The 15,148-nt window shown below is 41.9% G+C and overlaps 1 protein-coding gene across 4 annotated transcripts in view; it reads right to left on the bottom strand.

Annotated features, from left to right (window-relative positions):
• Positions 1-15,148, bottom strand: part of FNDC3B (fibronectin type III domain containing 3B) — a 344,224-nt gene that overhangs the window by 67,723 nt on the left and 261,353 nt on the right. For all 4 annotated transcript variants that reach the window (XM_021069801.1, XM_021069803.1, XM_021069800.1 and 1 more), the window contains 2 exons: positions 13,558-13,696; positions 9,987-10,040 (listed from right to left, as the gene is read on the bottom strand). In XM_021069801.1, the coding sequence (XP_020925460.1) occupies positions 9,987-10,040; positions 13,558-13,696 (193 nt within the window). The remainder of the gene's footprint in view (positions 1-9,986; positions 10,041-13,557; positions 13,697-15,148) is intronic.

Genomic DNA, 15,148 nt, shown 5'->3' with positions numbered 1-15,148 from the left:
ACCAACCATGTGCTAACAGACCTCAAGGTGCTCACTCTGGGATGGAGTGAGGCATTACAAGCCTGCATTGCTTCCTTTTGCAGCTGTGTTCCTTTTTTCGCATAAATGAATTCAGTTCTTGCAGATCTGCCATCATCCTACACCTAGATCTAGTCTGAGAGCACCCAGTCAACACCCTGGGCCTTACGACAAATGGAAGTGTTTTCTGCTCGGGCCCCAGGGTGTTTGTCCTCTTCTTCTGGTGAAAATTGCTCCCCAGAAAAGCACTCCATTTGCTAGCAGCTGAATTTGAATTATACACACGGCAGATATCAGATTAGTACTTCCCTCATCCTGAGCTCACTGCTTTGCTTCTATCAGCTCTCTTACCATTGAACAGAAATACACTGCCTGTTATCTACATCCTAGACCCCTCTAGACTGGCTCCATCTCCATTCCCTCCAGCCTGTCTTAGGCAGCCCGGTCCCCAATGCCACCGCAATTCTACTGACCACAGAGTTCACTGGACCTAGTCTGTTAGTCTCATTTACCTGATCCTTGGTGAACAAGTGCCTCTTTTCGGTTCTAGATTCACACAATAAAGGGAGGCACCACCTTCAGGGGAAAGTCCCAGAATACTAAACACTCCACTGGCATCTGCCCCTGCTCCATTCTCATCCCTACTCCCTTTCTAGAAGAGTCACACATTTGATGACAAGTCCTAATAATACTCAGAGTCCAGATATTCTTCTAGGTCCCACAAGGTTCCTGCTACATTCTCAAGAATGCCAGCTTTTTGCCAGACTATGAAGGCGCCCAGTCTTAGGAGGCAGGGGCGAGAGAAGGCAGCGTGGGGGAGTGTGTGAAATGTAACTCATGGGGCTACACAGCAGACAGTGACTCACCCTTGGAAACATTTTTCAAGATGTGTTAATATAAACTTCAGGGACAAAGATATTCCTCCCCCCCACCCCAAGGGAATGCCTATCAAACATTATTTCACTCTTTTAAATGAAATTTGGGGGTAAAATAGAAATAAAAGGTTTAAAATATTTTAAGGAATATAGTCTCTATTTTCTCATTTTATCTTCTGCCCTTTTATAACCTACTTGAATCTTTCTACTCTAGTTAAAAAATATAAATTAAAAAATATAAATAAGATCATAAATAATATGTTAATTATCCCTTCAAAAACAGGGGAGGGAATACTTCGCTGACCTGCAAGTCACCCAGAAGAGGACACATGAAGGGTGACAACAGAGACAGAGACATTAATTGGCAGGAATGCTGTTTTTCTCATGGGTTCCCTCTCCTTACCATTACAGGAGCAGGCAGTGAGCTCTTCCATCTGATGGTGTCATGTTTGAGCACCACTGAGTCAGGGCTCACAGGCTAGCAGAGCTGAGCTGGCATGAGGTCTGAGGTCTGTCATAGCACCACATCTCTGGCTGCACATCTGCCTTCCTTCCCCTCTTCCCAGAACACTCAGAGGAGAGCAGGGGTAGGAAAAGAGTTAAGTTGTACTTTCAAAGTCCACGACCTTGGATCTAACAGTCTTAGAGCATAGGACCTAAAACACCATATGTGCTACGCAAAGATAAAGGTAAAAAGATGAATGGACTAAAAGAGTCAAGAGAGCCTATGTCACATGGTGACAATTTTAAACATGTCCAAACATTCTCTGATTCCCCATTCAGTGAGGAACAAAACCCTTTCCCTTAAACGTAGGTGGGTGAGTAACCCTCTGTATCTGAGAAGCTGTGTATGTGACTTTTAAGGCTAGGTCTGAAAAGGGGGGAACACTCACTTTTGCAATTCTGACTCCCCTGAGGCTGCCATGGTGTGAGAGAGCCTGAGACGAGGTCCCACCCAAGACAGTAGTGATGCTAGACTTGTGAGCAAGGTCCCTGCCAGAAGGTTCCAGCCCCTAGCCAATGACCCTCCCAGGTGAAGCTCCAGAACTTGTGGGACACAGACCAGTTAACCCCCCAGGGCCCTGTCCAAATTGCCAACCCAGAATCCATGAGGTAAGAAAGTGACTGCTTTAAGATATTAAGTTTTGAGGTAATTTGTTATGTGGTATTAGACTCATCTATTTTGATGTCCATATGTGTTTACAATATAAAGTTTTTTGGTAAACTTTTACAAATTCCTCCTGCACTATAAACAGCCAGGAGATAAGGGAGCAGAAGTATGCATGCTAGTATACAAAACCAGTGTTTAACTGGTTAGTTAACATAAACCAGTGTTTATGCCTGAGTAAAGCCTTCTACTTTCCACATGCTTTTCCCCTCAAAGCCGTCTAATAAAGTAAGGCCTCTCTAAATAGATTTTTTAATTATTCCTATAGAAGCTAAAAATGTAACAAGACTGCTGAGGATAAGGATCCACCAAAATTGCTAATCAATGGCAATGAAATTACTTCATCTTATGGAGTAACATTTTATACTGATTTAAGACTTTCTAAGAATGCTATCCCAAAAGTTATAGAGGATCGTGGGGAGTTTTTTTTGTTTGTTTGTCTTGTTTTTTTTTTTTTGCTTTTTAGGGCTGCACCTGTGCCATACAGAAGTTCCCAGGCTAGAGGTCAAATCAGAGCTACAGCTGTCGGCCACAGCCACACAGGATCCGAGCTGTGTCTGAGACCTGTGCCACAGCTCACCACAACATGGGATCCTTAACCCACTCAGTGAGGCCAGGGATCGAACTCACATTCTCATGGATACTAGTCGGGTTCATTAACCACTGAAACACAATGGGAACTCAGAGATTTTTAAATATAGTCAAGCAAAAGTCTTTTGGGCATGGTTTAGGTATGGCATGGCCTAAAGCCTCAGGAGTGAGCAAATTAAATAACCTTTCAAAGGACTTCCACAAGTAATCAGGTTTCTCCTCTCTTTGGTATCTGTTTATACACATAATGCAATAACGTTCCAGCAGAAAAGTCAATACGGATGGGTTTGCTTATTTGAAAACTGGTATCAAAGTATAAAAAGTATTTGATTTCTTTCATAAAATGAAACTAATTTTTAAAGTAAAATATGTTTATAAGTAGCTGCTAACTGAGAACAAACAAAGGTATTTTTTCAAGTCAGTTTTCCTTCTTGATTAACTTAGTATCTTCATAAAGCTGTCCTCAGTACTTGGGAAGATGAATCCTCAAAATGGGTTTGTTTCCTGTTGAGGAACTTAACATATCCATGGCCAATTCTATACATGTAACTCACACATACTACTGCTAATTCAGGCCACAGTATTTCCTGCCAGGAATAATTCTGGGCATTGTGGGGAATATGGTTCCTCTGGTTAACATTTCCAATGACCCTGGACTGCACCAATAATCTCAGAAGCTCATATTTCCAACACTGGTACTAATAGATGAAGTTGGCTGATATTTTCAATTGCCTTCAAATTAACAGATTGGAAGAGACCCTTCCAGTTCCTCTTCCTGGCACAAGAAAACACAAGAGTGCTAGAATCCAGCTCCCTTTGATCATGTGACTTGTACTCTTTCTGATGTTTTCTTGACCTATGGCCTCTTCCCATTGACCTCCTTCTCTTACAGGTTCTTTCACAGCCATGCCTGCTACCTTCCCAAGCTGCTCATACCAGGTTTGATAACTGCCTGCTAAATAAGTAACATGCATCTAGTTATTGGTAGTCATGTGCCCACAGCCCATGGCTGCTGGATCCAGACATGGGCTGAGTGATTCTGGGCTGGACACTCTCTGTAACAGCCAGTTCAACCTGTCAGGAACATCAACGATAAATCAAATAAAAAATAAGGCTGCACTGGCCAACTGAACTACTGCCAGGCCCAAGCATTTAGTCTGCTAGTACATCTATATTTAGAAGTTGTTCCAGCACTGGCTGACCCTACACAGCATCAAAGACAAATGTTGGCTTGAGGAATAAAACAGCATGTATGTGTTCAGCATAACCGTATATAAGAAGGGGTTCATAACAGGGAGGTGGGAGATACTCCACATCTGGGTGGACTCAAAAGTTCTCTGTGCCAAACCTCACTCTCCCCTCAGTGATGCCTCTTTCATTTGACTGACTACTCTGGCACAGAGGAACTTTCAAAGGTAAGAAAAGGGGGTGGGGTAGTTTGTGGCTGCATGTTACTAAATAAATACTGCATGTATTTTATTCCCTGACACACTGGTTTTTTTATATTAATGGGAGAGGCTTGGATACCTGAAATAGCCAAGGATGCTCATCAAGTTTCCTGGTCTAAAACAAATGAACATAATGTTCCTCCATATCTCTCCAAAGACAGAGGTTCACCTGATGTCAGATGCTCTGATAAGATCAATGTGTGGCAACTGTCCCAGTGAAGGGCAAGGAAAGGAGGAACCAGGGGGTGATTTTAGAACAGGCTGCCTGTACAATTTATAAGTGAACCAAGGGATGGATGGGCTCAGTTCACCCACAGAGACAAGGCCCAAGGTGGCCACCCTCCAGCTGGCAACCAACAAGGGTGACAAATGAGTTGATAAATCAGGTGCTAAGGATCAAGATGCGCATAGGTAATTTAGCCTCAGCTGGAAGCTCCCCACAAAGTCTGCAGCCCAAATGCATAACACCATCCTGTACATGTAACAAATGGTAAAAAGTATAGAGAATCTGCTCCTGGTGTGTAGATGTCTTGGGCCAGGGTCCCTACAAGAGAGGGCTCCTTTGAACTCAGCTCTGCCTTTGGCACCTATGGACGTCTCTGAATCATCAAATCCTTCCTTGTCTAGCTGTCTTCCACAGGAACTACCATGGAGGAAGCCATTTCCCTGGCTCTCAGAAACCACCCTTTGATGTGGCAGCGAATATCTGTGATGTGGCAGCGAATATCTGTGATGTGGCAAAACACTCATACTCTGCCAGGGTCACTGATTTGGCCCTTATGTAAAAGATGGTCTCTGATGGACAAAGGAAAACCCCACTCTCTCATCTCCAAGAAGGCATTCCCCAAGAATGAGTCAAAGCGCTTGGGGGCCTGAGCAAATGATACCTTTTCCTGACTTTCGGCCAGGTGTTGGTGATGAGCTGGGAAATAGGCACTGGCCTTCCCAGCAACATGCCATGCCACCTTGGGCAGCGAGGCTCCTTTGGGACAGAGCATCTACACCTGCAGGGAGGCTCTCCTCCTCCATCCTGCAGGACTGGACATTGCTGGTCCTCCAAGAAGTGCTGTTGACTAGCCAGAGAAGCCACGTGCAGATTCACTTGTGCTAAGAAGCCTTCTGAAAGATGATCAATACTAACTAGTAAACACCTAGGTTAAATGGAAACCTGATTAATAAACCAGGTACCAAGCACCTCCTAGGGGCTAGCTCAGCTCCTAAGTGAGCGAGGTTGGCTGCTCCTGAACTTGACATCCACAGAGTGCAGTCTGGGGCCTGCCACCTGCTCTAGGTTTCTGCTGAGCCTTGCCTGGCTAATGGCTGCCCTGGGGATTATGGGTTCTACCTGCTGCTGGCCTTTTCTATTTCAAAGTATATTTCCCTTGATTTCTGCAGTATTTATTTCATTCTCAGTCTACTGTGTTTTACAGCTGTGCTGGCTCATTAGTCACAGGAAAGCCAGATGTGAAATTCCTTTTCAGGATAGCTGAGTCACATGTGAGGACAATTCTTGGGAACTCCACTAGTCACATTCCCACAAAGCTATTTTTCTAGTTCTTTCATATATTGTCATGTCTGGGAGCTAAGCTAATGGTAAATTAGTATCTATATATAGCACTGACATCAGTTTTTGTTTAGTTCAAACCAGAGCCATTAACTTCAGGGCTCCTGTTTAAGTTCCCGACAGAGAAATGCCATACTCCTTTCATACGACCCCTCCATAATTGACTTTTCCTACCCCAGATCTTAACATTAATGTGCTAAACGGGACATGAAATAATCAACATACATAATCTGTTACTGCCCAAGTTATCTCATTCAATCTTAATGTACCTGTGAGATAACAGATGTCACTATTCAAGTGGAGGAGCTGAGTCTTAGGGATGAAACTATTCGTTTGATTAGTAAGAGACAATGCAGAGACTATTAATCCAGGTCTCCCTATGTGAAGGCCATGTCACTGAACATATCAACATAAGCTCTTAAGAGAACCCTGCTTGCTCTGAGGAACTAGCTGCAATTGCACCAGTTAGCACAACAGCTAAGAGTTGAACTCTCAGCAAGCTGAGTTTCCATAAATACTTCCTTTACAGAACTTATGTCTTTGAAATAGAAAAAAAAGTTCTTATCTGACTATGAAGTTTGCCCACTTATTCAATTTTTCTAGGAAACAGCCAGGTCACCATTCCTTAAAACACACTGGGCAGGCATTTATGTGTAAGTAAGTCCAAAGGTTCCTAATACTTTTTCACAAAAGCCCATCCATACTCTAGAGGCCTCCATACCCTCAATCCTCTCACCTTTACTAGATACCTCTGTGTCATAAAGCAGAGAAACAGCAGAAGGGGCAAATTTAGTGGGAGGGTGCCCAAGGAGGGGAAAGGGCAGGTCAGAGGGACCAGCTTGGTGGTGGCCTGGAGGGTGGTGAGCTGGGAGCATCTCCTCCGCCTTCCAGACCCCACCCCACCCCAAACCTCTTCATTGTGGGAAAGAAGCTCCATCCTGAAAACTGAGCTTCTAAGCACTGTTTTGCTGTTAAAAAGTTAAGAAACATTTCTCTTAGTCATAATTCTAGATTGAAGTAAAACTCATGGTTTCTTTTTCAAGTCACCACTATGTGTCATACTTAAATCTAGCCGAAGAAAAAAACCCTCATGGGGCTTTGGGCCTGCTTCCTACCAGGCTTCAGAATGACTAGGACTTGTAAATTAAGATGTAAACGTGAGGGTGGGGTACAGTGCGATCAGAAAGAAATTAAAACGTGAATAATGACTCATCCAATAGTTACGCAGAAAACTGCCTTGAAAGTGGCCTGCTCTTCTGATATGGAGTCTCCCAGAGGAGGACGCAGTTGCAAAAGATCCACAAAAATGCAGGGCCAGTTCTCAGGCCCCAAGGCTCTAAACATTACATCCCACCAGGGTCGCCACAAGGTGACATGGCCAGGAAAGGTCACACCTTTCCAAGTTATGAAAACTGATCTGTTTCAGGGGAAAACTGAAACTGATGGCCAGAGCTGAAAAGCCAGTGACACCTGCATGTTCCATTTTTAGTTTGCTCATTACCACCTTACAGTCACAATTTCCTTGATTGAAATACTAAAGGATTGTCTATGCACAATTATTAAAGGAGAAAAGTAGGCATCCAACCCTCTTGCAGAACTATTAGTGAGGAATTTCCAAGTGAATTCTGTGAATGGTGATATGGCCTTAGGGACAATGGATTCAGGACAGCTGATGTATCAGCTCCCCCTGTACTTCACATTTCTGTTTTTGGTTCCCCATTAGGGCCACACCTGCCTTCAGAGGCCAGCAGGTGGTAAGCAATTGATGAAAGCAGCTTTTCCCAAGGTCAACTTAGCACAGCATGCCCAGTCTTAGCAGAAACAAAGGCCGGATACTCACTGGCCTCTGGGCTGCTGCTCTCTCATTCTTGAAGGTCTTTCTAGAGACTTGTCAGCAGGACTTGATGCCCTGTGCTCTTATGTTCCTAACACCTTCAGAATTTTACAGTAATTATTTCATTGGAATGGTGATTAAAAATTGAGCAAAAGGATAAAGTATTCTGGGAACTCTAACCAGTGCTGATATAATAAAAATGTGGGGACAGCCAGACATTCATTGTGGGATGTGGATGGGGTCACTTCACCCCAAGCTGTGGTTCTCAGACCAGGTGCCACAGCAAAGGGTGGGGTATGACTCCTGAAGCTAAACTTGCTTCAAGACTGAGGGATATCTGCTTCCCTCTCAGGCAGGGATCTGCTCCTTTCTGTAACTGGCTACCTTTCTGCCTTTTGAGCTCATTTCTACAACCCCCTGGGTGCCAGAGAGGCCATGGGTGTGTGGCTGGGGGAGGAGAGCTCTGGCTCTGGAGAGGGCTGGGGGTGGGGGAAGTGACCCCAGCAAACCCTCTCCCATCCTGCTGGCCCTATATTCCACTAGGGTGTAGTCTGGAAAGAGACCTGGTACCAGGGGCACCAGGCTTAGAAATGACCAGCAGAAGGTTTGGAGGGAGAGCTGGAGCCTCGTGTGCCCACACTGCCTGCAGGTCAGATGTTGCTCTTCTCTATTTGTACATTTCCTTAAAGAATATTGCACTGCAGAACATACAAGGATTCTTGTGTTGGCACAAGGCCTAGAGTAGGTGAGAGTCAATTAGCCAGAAATCTCCAGGAAAGCTCACCAGGGCTGACCAGCACAGATCACAAGGATGGAGGGACTATAAAGAGAACAGGGGAAGACAAGAATTAGGATGGAAGTGAGGATGACATGGAAGGAGAGCAAGAAGGGGAAGGGCAGGAGAAGGCCCCAAATAAACAACTTCACATTTTGTGGTAGCTAGTCCACAGTGGGTCCTGTTGATTATAAACAGTCATCCGACAGAGCTCCTCCATTTCATCTGAGGCTGTAGAATGTTTCAATTCAAATTCAAAGGGATGGTGGCCAACAACTGAGTCATCATTACCATTTCCTGCAGCACCTGGGTTTTCCTTGGAAGTCTCCCATTCAAGCACTCCACTTCTCTGACCTTAGTTAACTTCTGAGGCCATGGTCCAAGGCAGAGAAGCAGCACTGGACACACATACACACACACATGCACAGCTCTGAAAAGATACGTGAAAGAAAGCAAGCCTCCTCCTTACTTGTAAACTCTATCTCGGTATAAAACCTCAACCACAAGGGCCATAGAGGGTGGTTTCACTTTCCAATCATGCCACCTTAAAATGAAATCCACCTAATCTGTAAAACATACCGGTTAAGTCTGAGATTTCACCAATCTGTACATAAGAACTATTCACAAGTGTCCTAAGAACAATAGATCATTGTGTTTGGTAACTGGAACTCTAGCTGTTCAGATGCAACCCAGATGGGAAAACATGCTTCTACAAAAAGTGATGAAGAATGCCCTTTTCACATCAAAATTTCATCATGAGAATTTTATCCACTTTCCTTTTACATTTGGTTAAAATATTTTTTTTCCACACTTGTCAAGTGACTTTTTGCCTCAGGATGTGTGCGTTTTAAATCTTTCGATGGCCCTAGATTTAAGTCACAAAGACTAGTTAACTCGCATTATGCCCCAAATTCCACATTTCCTATTTTTAAAATTCTTAGTCTGATTGCTCAATCATAGAAAGAGAATAAAACAAAGGTAAATGAATGAACAGAATGAAGATCTACAAGAACAGTATTACTGCTTTTTAGAAAGAAGATTTCCGCATCCAGCATTTCCTGCCGCAGATTCTGTGTAGAGTGTTAGCGAGGCCAGAAAAGGGGCACAATTCAGCACAGAGTGGCCTCAAGTATAAGAAGACTTCACCGTGGATACCATTCGAGGCCTGTGGTGACAGGAACAGCAAAGGGGCCTCCTGTACTAGGATGGTCTGGTTGGTATGGCAATTGCACATGGATAGGAGAGACCTCTGGTGCTGCTCCATGCTCTCACAGAGAGTATTCAGCAGTGCTACAGCAGACTTTACACACAGCACTCCAAAAGAAACAAGTAGGCTTCCCAAGCTACAGCGTGGTTTACCTTATCAAAACCATCCACGCAGGTTGGCCCTGGGCAGCCAAGATAACAAAGCAGTCAATGCTTAATACTCATCAATGCCTGGCCAGATACTAGGGCCTTCAAAATAGATAAGACCTTGTCTTTTCTTTCAGTAGCATTTCTTGCAAATAAGCCAAGTAAATATATTTGAATGCGCAATTCATTATACTACTTCAGTCCTTCTTCATTTTCCACAGTCAATAACTATTGGTTTAAATTTTTCTCTACTTATATTCTTGTGTTTAGTATATCTTAAAAAAAGAATAAAATGGCATTTTTTCAGCAATTTCATTTTTGAAAAGTGTTTTAAATGGATGAACACAAAAATATGATTACCTCATCCCATTCTAAAAGGTAGTTGGTGATTTTTGAACCGTTGTCAATTGGTGCCTAGAAAAAAAAGAGAGAGAATTAGAGAAAGCTGTTCATAGACAACAGTTATGACCATCCACATAGTCTTATGCTCTCCCCACAGGCTGGTAACCCTGGGTACCTTCTGCATCTCCCTGGTCAAGTATCACAAACCAATTTTGATATAAATCAACTAGTAGAGAGTGATGCAACTATTAATAAATAAATCCCACCCCATAAAGTGCCAAGCCTATCTTCTCCACCACCTCTACCTTTACACCCACGTGGTGACCTAATTCCTCTCGGTATAAACCTTTTAAGTTCAAGAGTGGAGGAAGGAAAACAGCAGAGAAACTGAGGCACTGCTTGTGGTCCAACAGGGTTAAGCTGACCCAGCTAGGTTCAAGAGTCCAGAGGGTGCATATTTTTTGTAACTTCCCCCATACAGCTTTTCTTCTTTTCCTTCTTTTTTTTTTTTTGTAAAGAACTTAAGATTAGAAAACCTGTGGCATTAAGATTGCCCTTTATTTCTTTTCTTTTTCTATTTCTTTTTTGATTATTTGTTTGTACCTGCAGCATGCGGAAGTTCCTAGGCTCAGATCTGAGTGATCTGAGCCACAGCAGTGACAATGCTGGATCCTTAACTCACTGAGCCATCACAGAACTCCAAGAGTGCTCTTTTTAAAAAAAAAAGTGAGAAAAAAAATGGGATCTCCTGGCGAGATTACCAGGGGCAATTAGCCCTCAGTATTTTAGCAAAAAAGAAGGGTCATGATTTGCTTTCATCCTAAGAGCATACTGAGTCTGCTTCACTGAGAAAACAGACTTTGGACAATAGAAAAAGGGTGAAGAACTATGGAGGAAAGAATGCTTGTAGGGTTAGACCTGCCAGAAGGGGGTACTACAGTGGGGTTCCTCACAGCACTAAAGTGGTAAGACCATGTTTCCCAAGTGAAAAATACTTGGGCCTGGCTCCTCCCAGGAATGAGCTGGAGCCCCACAGATGGTTGTGACCTGCCCCCAAATGTAGCCACCAGGTCACCAGAGCTACACTACACTGAAGCCCAGATATGCTGTTTGTCAGATGTGGTCTGATGTTGGTTGCTTAATATCAATGCTTAGTTTCTTATTGTAAGAATGGATGGATGTGATAAGGAATTGGAAGAATATATGTAAATCGCTTGCTAGACCCCCAGGTCTTATAAGAAGTATGTGGTACATAGCAGCTGTAGCTTTATTATTGTTAATAATAAAACATCATCGGGGCACAGTAAATATTAGTTAATTAATAAAGACACTCTTCCCCCTATCTTTCCTTCCTTCTACTGAGTCATACAATCTTGGAGTCCCAAAACCTCAATTTTGGGTGAGTGCTATGTGTTTGGGGCTCAATTTGGGAGACCACATAGAGATATAATTAAAGTACTAAATGACGCATTAAGTCAAAGTTTTAGCTGAGAACCCATTTCTAAGGTAAGAAGTGCCCTGAATTCCTCTGTGATGTTGCCCCACCACCACGTCCCTGATTTCTTGAGGGTATGACACAGACTCTGGAGTCCGTGTTGCCCTCTCTCCTGGTACTAACAAAGTGATCTTTGAGGACCCTGAGCTCTCTCAGTGTCCTGGTGGCTTCATGGACAGGTGGGCAGCCAGAGCAAGGTCCCCCTGTCTTTATGCCCTCAGCTGGAGCACCGTGATCAGGAAATCTAAGGACATGAAAACTGAACTGAATTTGGAATGTAACTAAATGGAGCAATAGTATTGTTTTTGGTTTAAATAAAGGGCAAAAGAAAATATAAAACATTTTCTAGTAAGAAATCTCTTTCTTGAAGTTGCTGGTCTGCCTGAGACGTGAATTTCAACCAAGTTTTAAGCAGAGTATGGTATGTATCAGTGATTCCCAACTTTAGGTTTATAAGACCCCAGGGTCCCTCTGTAATCTTAAAAAAGATTTCTTATATTTTCCGAACAAAATGAATTTTAATTCTTTCCTTAAGGCATATTTACATATGTATATGTGTAAATATAAAACACATTTTTTAAAATGGATATATATGCTCCAGGGACTTAAACAATGACTATCAGTTGGGTGTTAAAACTCTGAAAAGGTGGGGAATCACTGACCTGGATTATCCCTGGAAGCCAAGAAAGAAAATAAAGTAGTTCAGATGCTAAGCCAGTTTAAACTCTGCCTTTGTCTAAATATACATTCAATGTTGGCCATTGGCTGCTAGAGGGGTCTAGAGAAGCCCACGCTTTGTTGCTAACCATCACTCTCAACTGATTTTATCAACTCCAAATATAAATGTGACCCTCTGATCTAAGAATAAAAGGACAAAATATTTCTTCACAAGTAATGACTCTCCCTAGCCATCTTACTTATTTTGCACATGAGTATTCTCCCCAAGTACCATAAATCCTTACCACCTCCACAAATTTTACATTTTGAAGTATAAATATATTCAAATAATTACTATGCAAATTGATAATATAATCTACTATCATCTCAAAAATACACAATTATGACTGATAAGCAAATGATGATATCCTTTAAAGACCTCTCTTTGGCAACAGTTATTTGTAGCCAAAAAGTTGCATTTCATGAAACTACCTAATTTAGATGTTAAAAAATAATTAGGGAGTTCCCCGTGTGGCTCAGCAGGTTATAAACCCAACCAGAATCCATGAGGACACAGGTTCAATCCCTGGCCTTGCTCAGTGGGTTAAGTACCCAGTGTTGCCATGAGCTGTGGTGTAGGTCAAAGACATGGCTTAGATCCTGCATTGCTCTAGCTGTGGCATAGGCCAGCAGCTATAGCTCTGATTCGACCCCTAGCCTGGGAACTTCCACATGGTGCAGGTGCGGCCCTGAATGGCAAAAAAAATTTTTTAATTAAAAAAATTATATTAACATACTAATGTACCATGTTAATAATAGGAAAAACTGGTTGTGTGGTATATGGGAACTCTGTGTACTATCTCCACAATTTTCTGTTCTAAAATTAAAAGTTTATTTAAAAAAAAAAATTATAATAATTAGTAGTCCTAACTGATTGAAGGCTTAATTAATAAAAATTGATGAAGTCTTAATGTAGTTTAGAACACTAAACACTCTAGGCAGTTTTAAATATTAAACATTTCAGGGTCACCACTGACAGTAGCCAACAGAGACACAGACATACTTTATCTAAATCTTTCTTCACAAAAACTATTTTCTCAAGTCCTTAAATGTCTGTTGAAATGAATCAAACTATTAGAAAATGATGAAATTAAGGTACCTTAAATATTTTTATCACTTACATAGTATTGCTCATACCCTAAGATATTTACCAAATTCCCCTATGAAGAAAGCTAAAACTTGATTTTTGCAGTTCCCTCTCCCACCCTTCTGCCAAATTTTTATAGAGATGGCAACTTCTGATATCATCATTATTTTCTTTCACGTAGGCATTATGTAGAAAAGCAAACACCGTCAGTAAACTGGAATCATGCTACATAACTGTTTCAAATGGCTTCAGACTTCAGACTATTCCCAACGTTCTGTACTACTACCCACCTTCCACTGCAAGGTTAGTGAACTTTTGCTCCTGTGTGCCAGCTTTGGTGGGAAGGGACACTCGGGTGCACAGCTGTGGGTGGTGAAGCTAACCGGCTCAGAGCAGGATCCCTTTACAGAATTGTACATTGCGTACACCCTGAAAACAGAGACAAATACAGTCAGTGGCAGTGGCCTATTACCGAAGACCAAGGTTTTTATCTCAGCTTTGCCCTACGGCTTTCCATAGAGGAACAGACTTTCTTATGTAGTACATATCGTGACCTTATTCTTATCTACTGGTCTTGTCCTGACCTAACTATGGTCAGCACTTCCAGGGAAAATCATCCCAGCATACTGTGTACCTCAATGCAGTCAGTCCCTCCTCCTGCTGTCAGACCCACTCAGCCCCATTTAAGATGGGCAGAATCTACTGACTGGAAAAGAACATGGTAAATAAGGAAATATCCTTAACCCCTAAATGGTCTCCAAATACACATTCTAATATCCATCAAGCAACTCTCTGGTTGACTTTCTCTGGAAAAAAAGGCTAAAAATACACAATTGAGGGTTAAGTGAAAGGAGACATGAAGCAATGGTGAGGATCCACAAATTGGAGAAGAAGGTAGAAGTATGAATATAACAAAGTAGATATTATCTTTGAACTGTTTATAACACTGCAGATGTTTAGTTAGAAATATGGACATTTTACCCACAGAAACATGCCTGCTACTGCCAAATGCATCTCTAATTCAATAAAAACATTGTTCAGGTACAGTTTATCCATGTGAACATCTAATTCTTACACCTGGAACAAAGAATAAAGATGCGCATTCTGCACATTAAACTGCCTGGCCCAAAACTGAACATATGGACCTGATTTCTCCAGAGAAGCTGTGAGGAAAAAGCATATAACATGCCTTTATATAACTATACTATTTTCAAATAGCATAAAATAAGATTATGCTGATTTTTATTATCTTCTTTTCTACTTTTCCATTTTTAAAATATTGGGCATTTAAAAAATAATTTGAAAATACTCTTTTAAAAAGATAACAAAGCTTTGCTGCCTAAAAAAGATGCAAGAAAGCTATTCAGAGTTGGTAAATACATCAAGTCCTTAATTCTTAGCAGCCTTTTATGAGGTACCATTCAAGACAGAAGAACACTTAGACTAGAGAGGTGAAGTAAATTTTCCAAAGCTATCAAACTAGAAAGCTGGATCAACTGGACTCAGAAATTTAACTGCTATACTATACCCCTACTGTCCTTACTCATCCTACAATTATGTTCCTCTAAACACCCACAATCCATTTCCCTTCACTGCCTAAGGAATAAACAACAGCTAAAGATAACACTATGGAAAACAGAACCTAACTAGGTGCATGATTTTTAAAGTCCTTACTCCTTAAAAGTCCATCACAAAAATTTACAGAGGCCATGCAAGTCAAAAATACTAACAGAGAAGACTCCTTCCCATTTTAGAAGGTATAATACATATTTACTGGATATTTGACTTGTTTCCACAAGGGACATGTGATCCAAACAAGACGCTTACTGTTAGGATGCTCTTCGCCCAATCTGATGAAAGAAATGCTCTTTTTTTCTTTCA

This window comes from Sus scrofa, chromosome 13, assembly GCF_000003025.6.
Source record: "Sus scrofa isolate TJ Tabasco breed Duroc chromosome 13, Sscrofa11.1, whole genome shotgun sequence".
Lineage (NCBI taxonomy): Eukaryota > Metazoa > Chordata > Mammalia > Artiodactyla > Suidae > Sus > Sus scrofa.
This window is presented reverse-complemented; position numbering and strand designations above follow the sequence as displayed.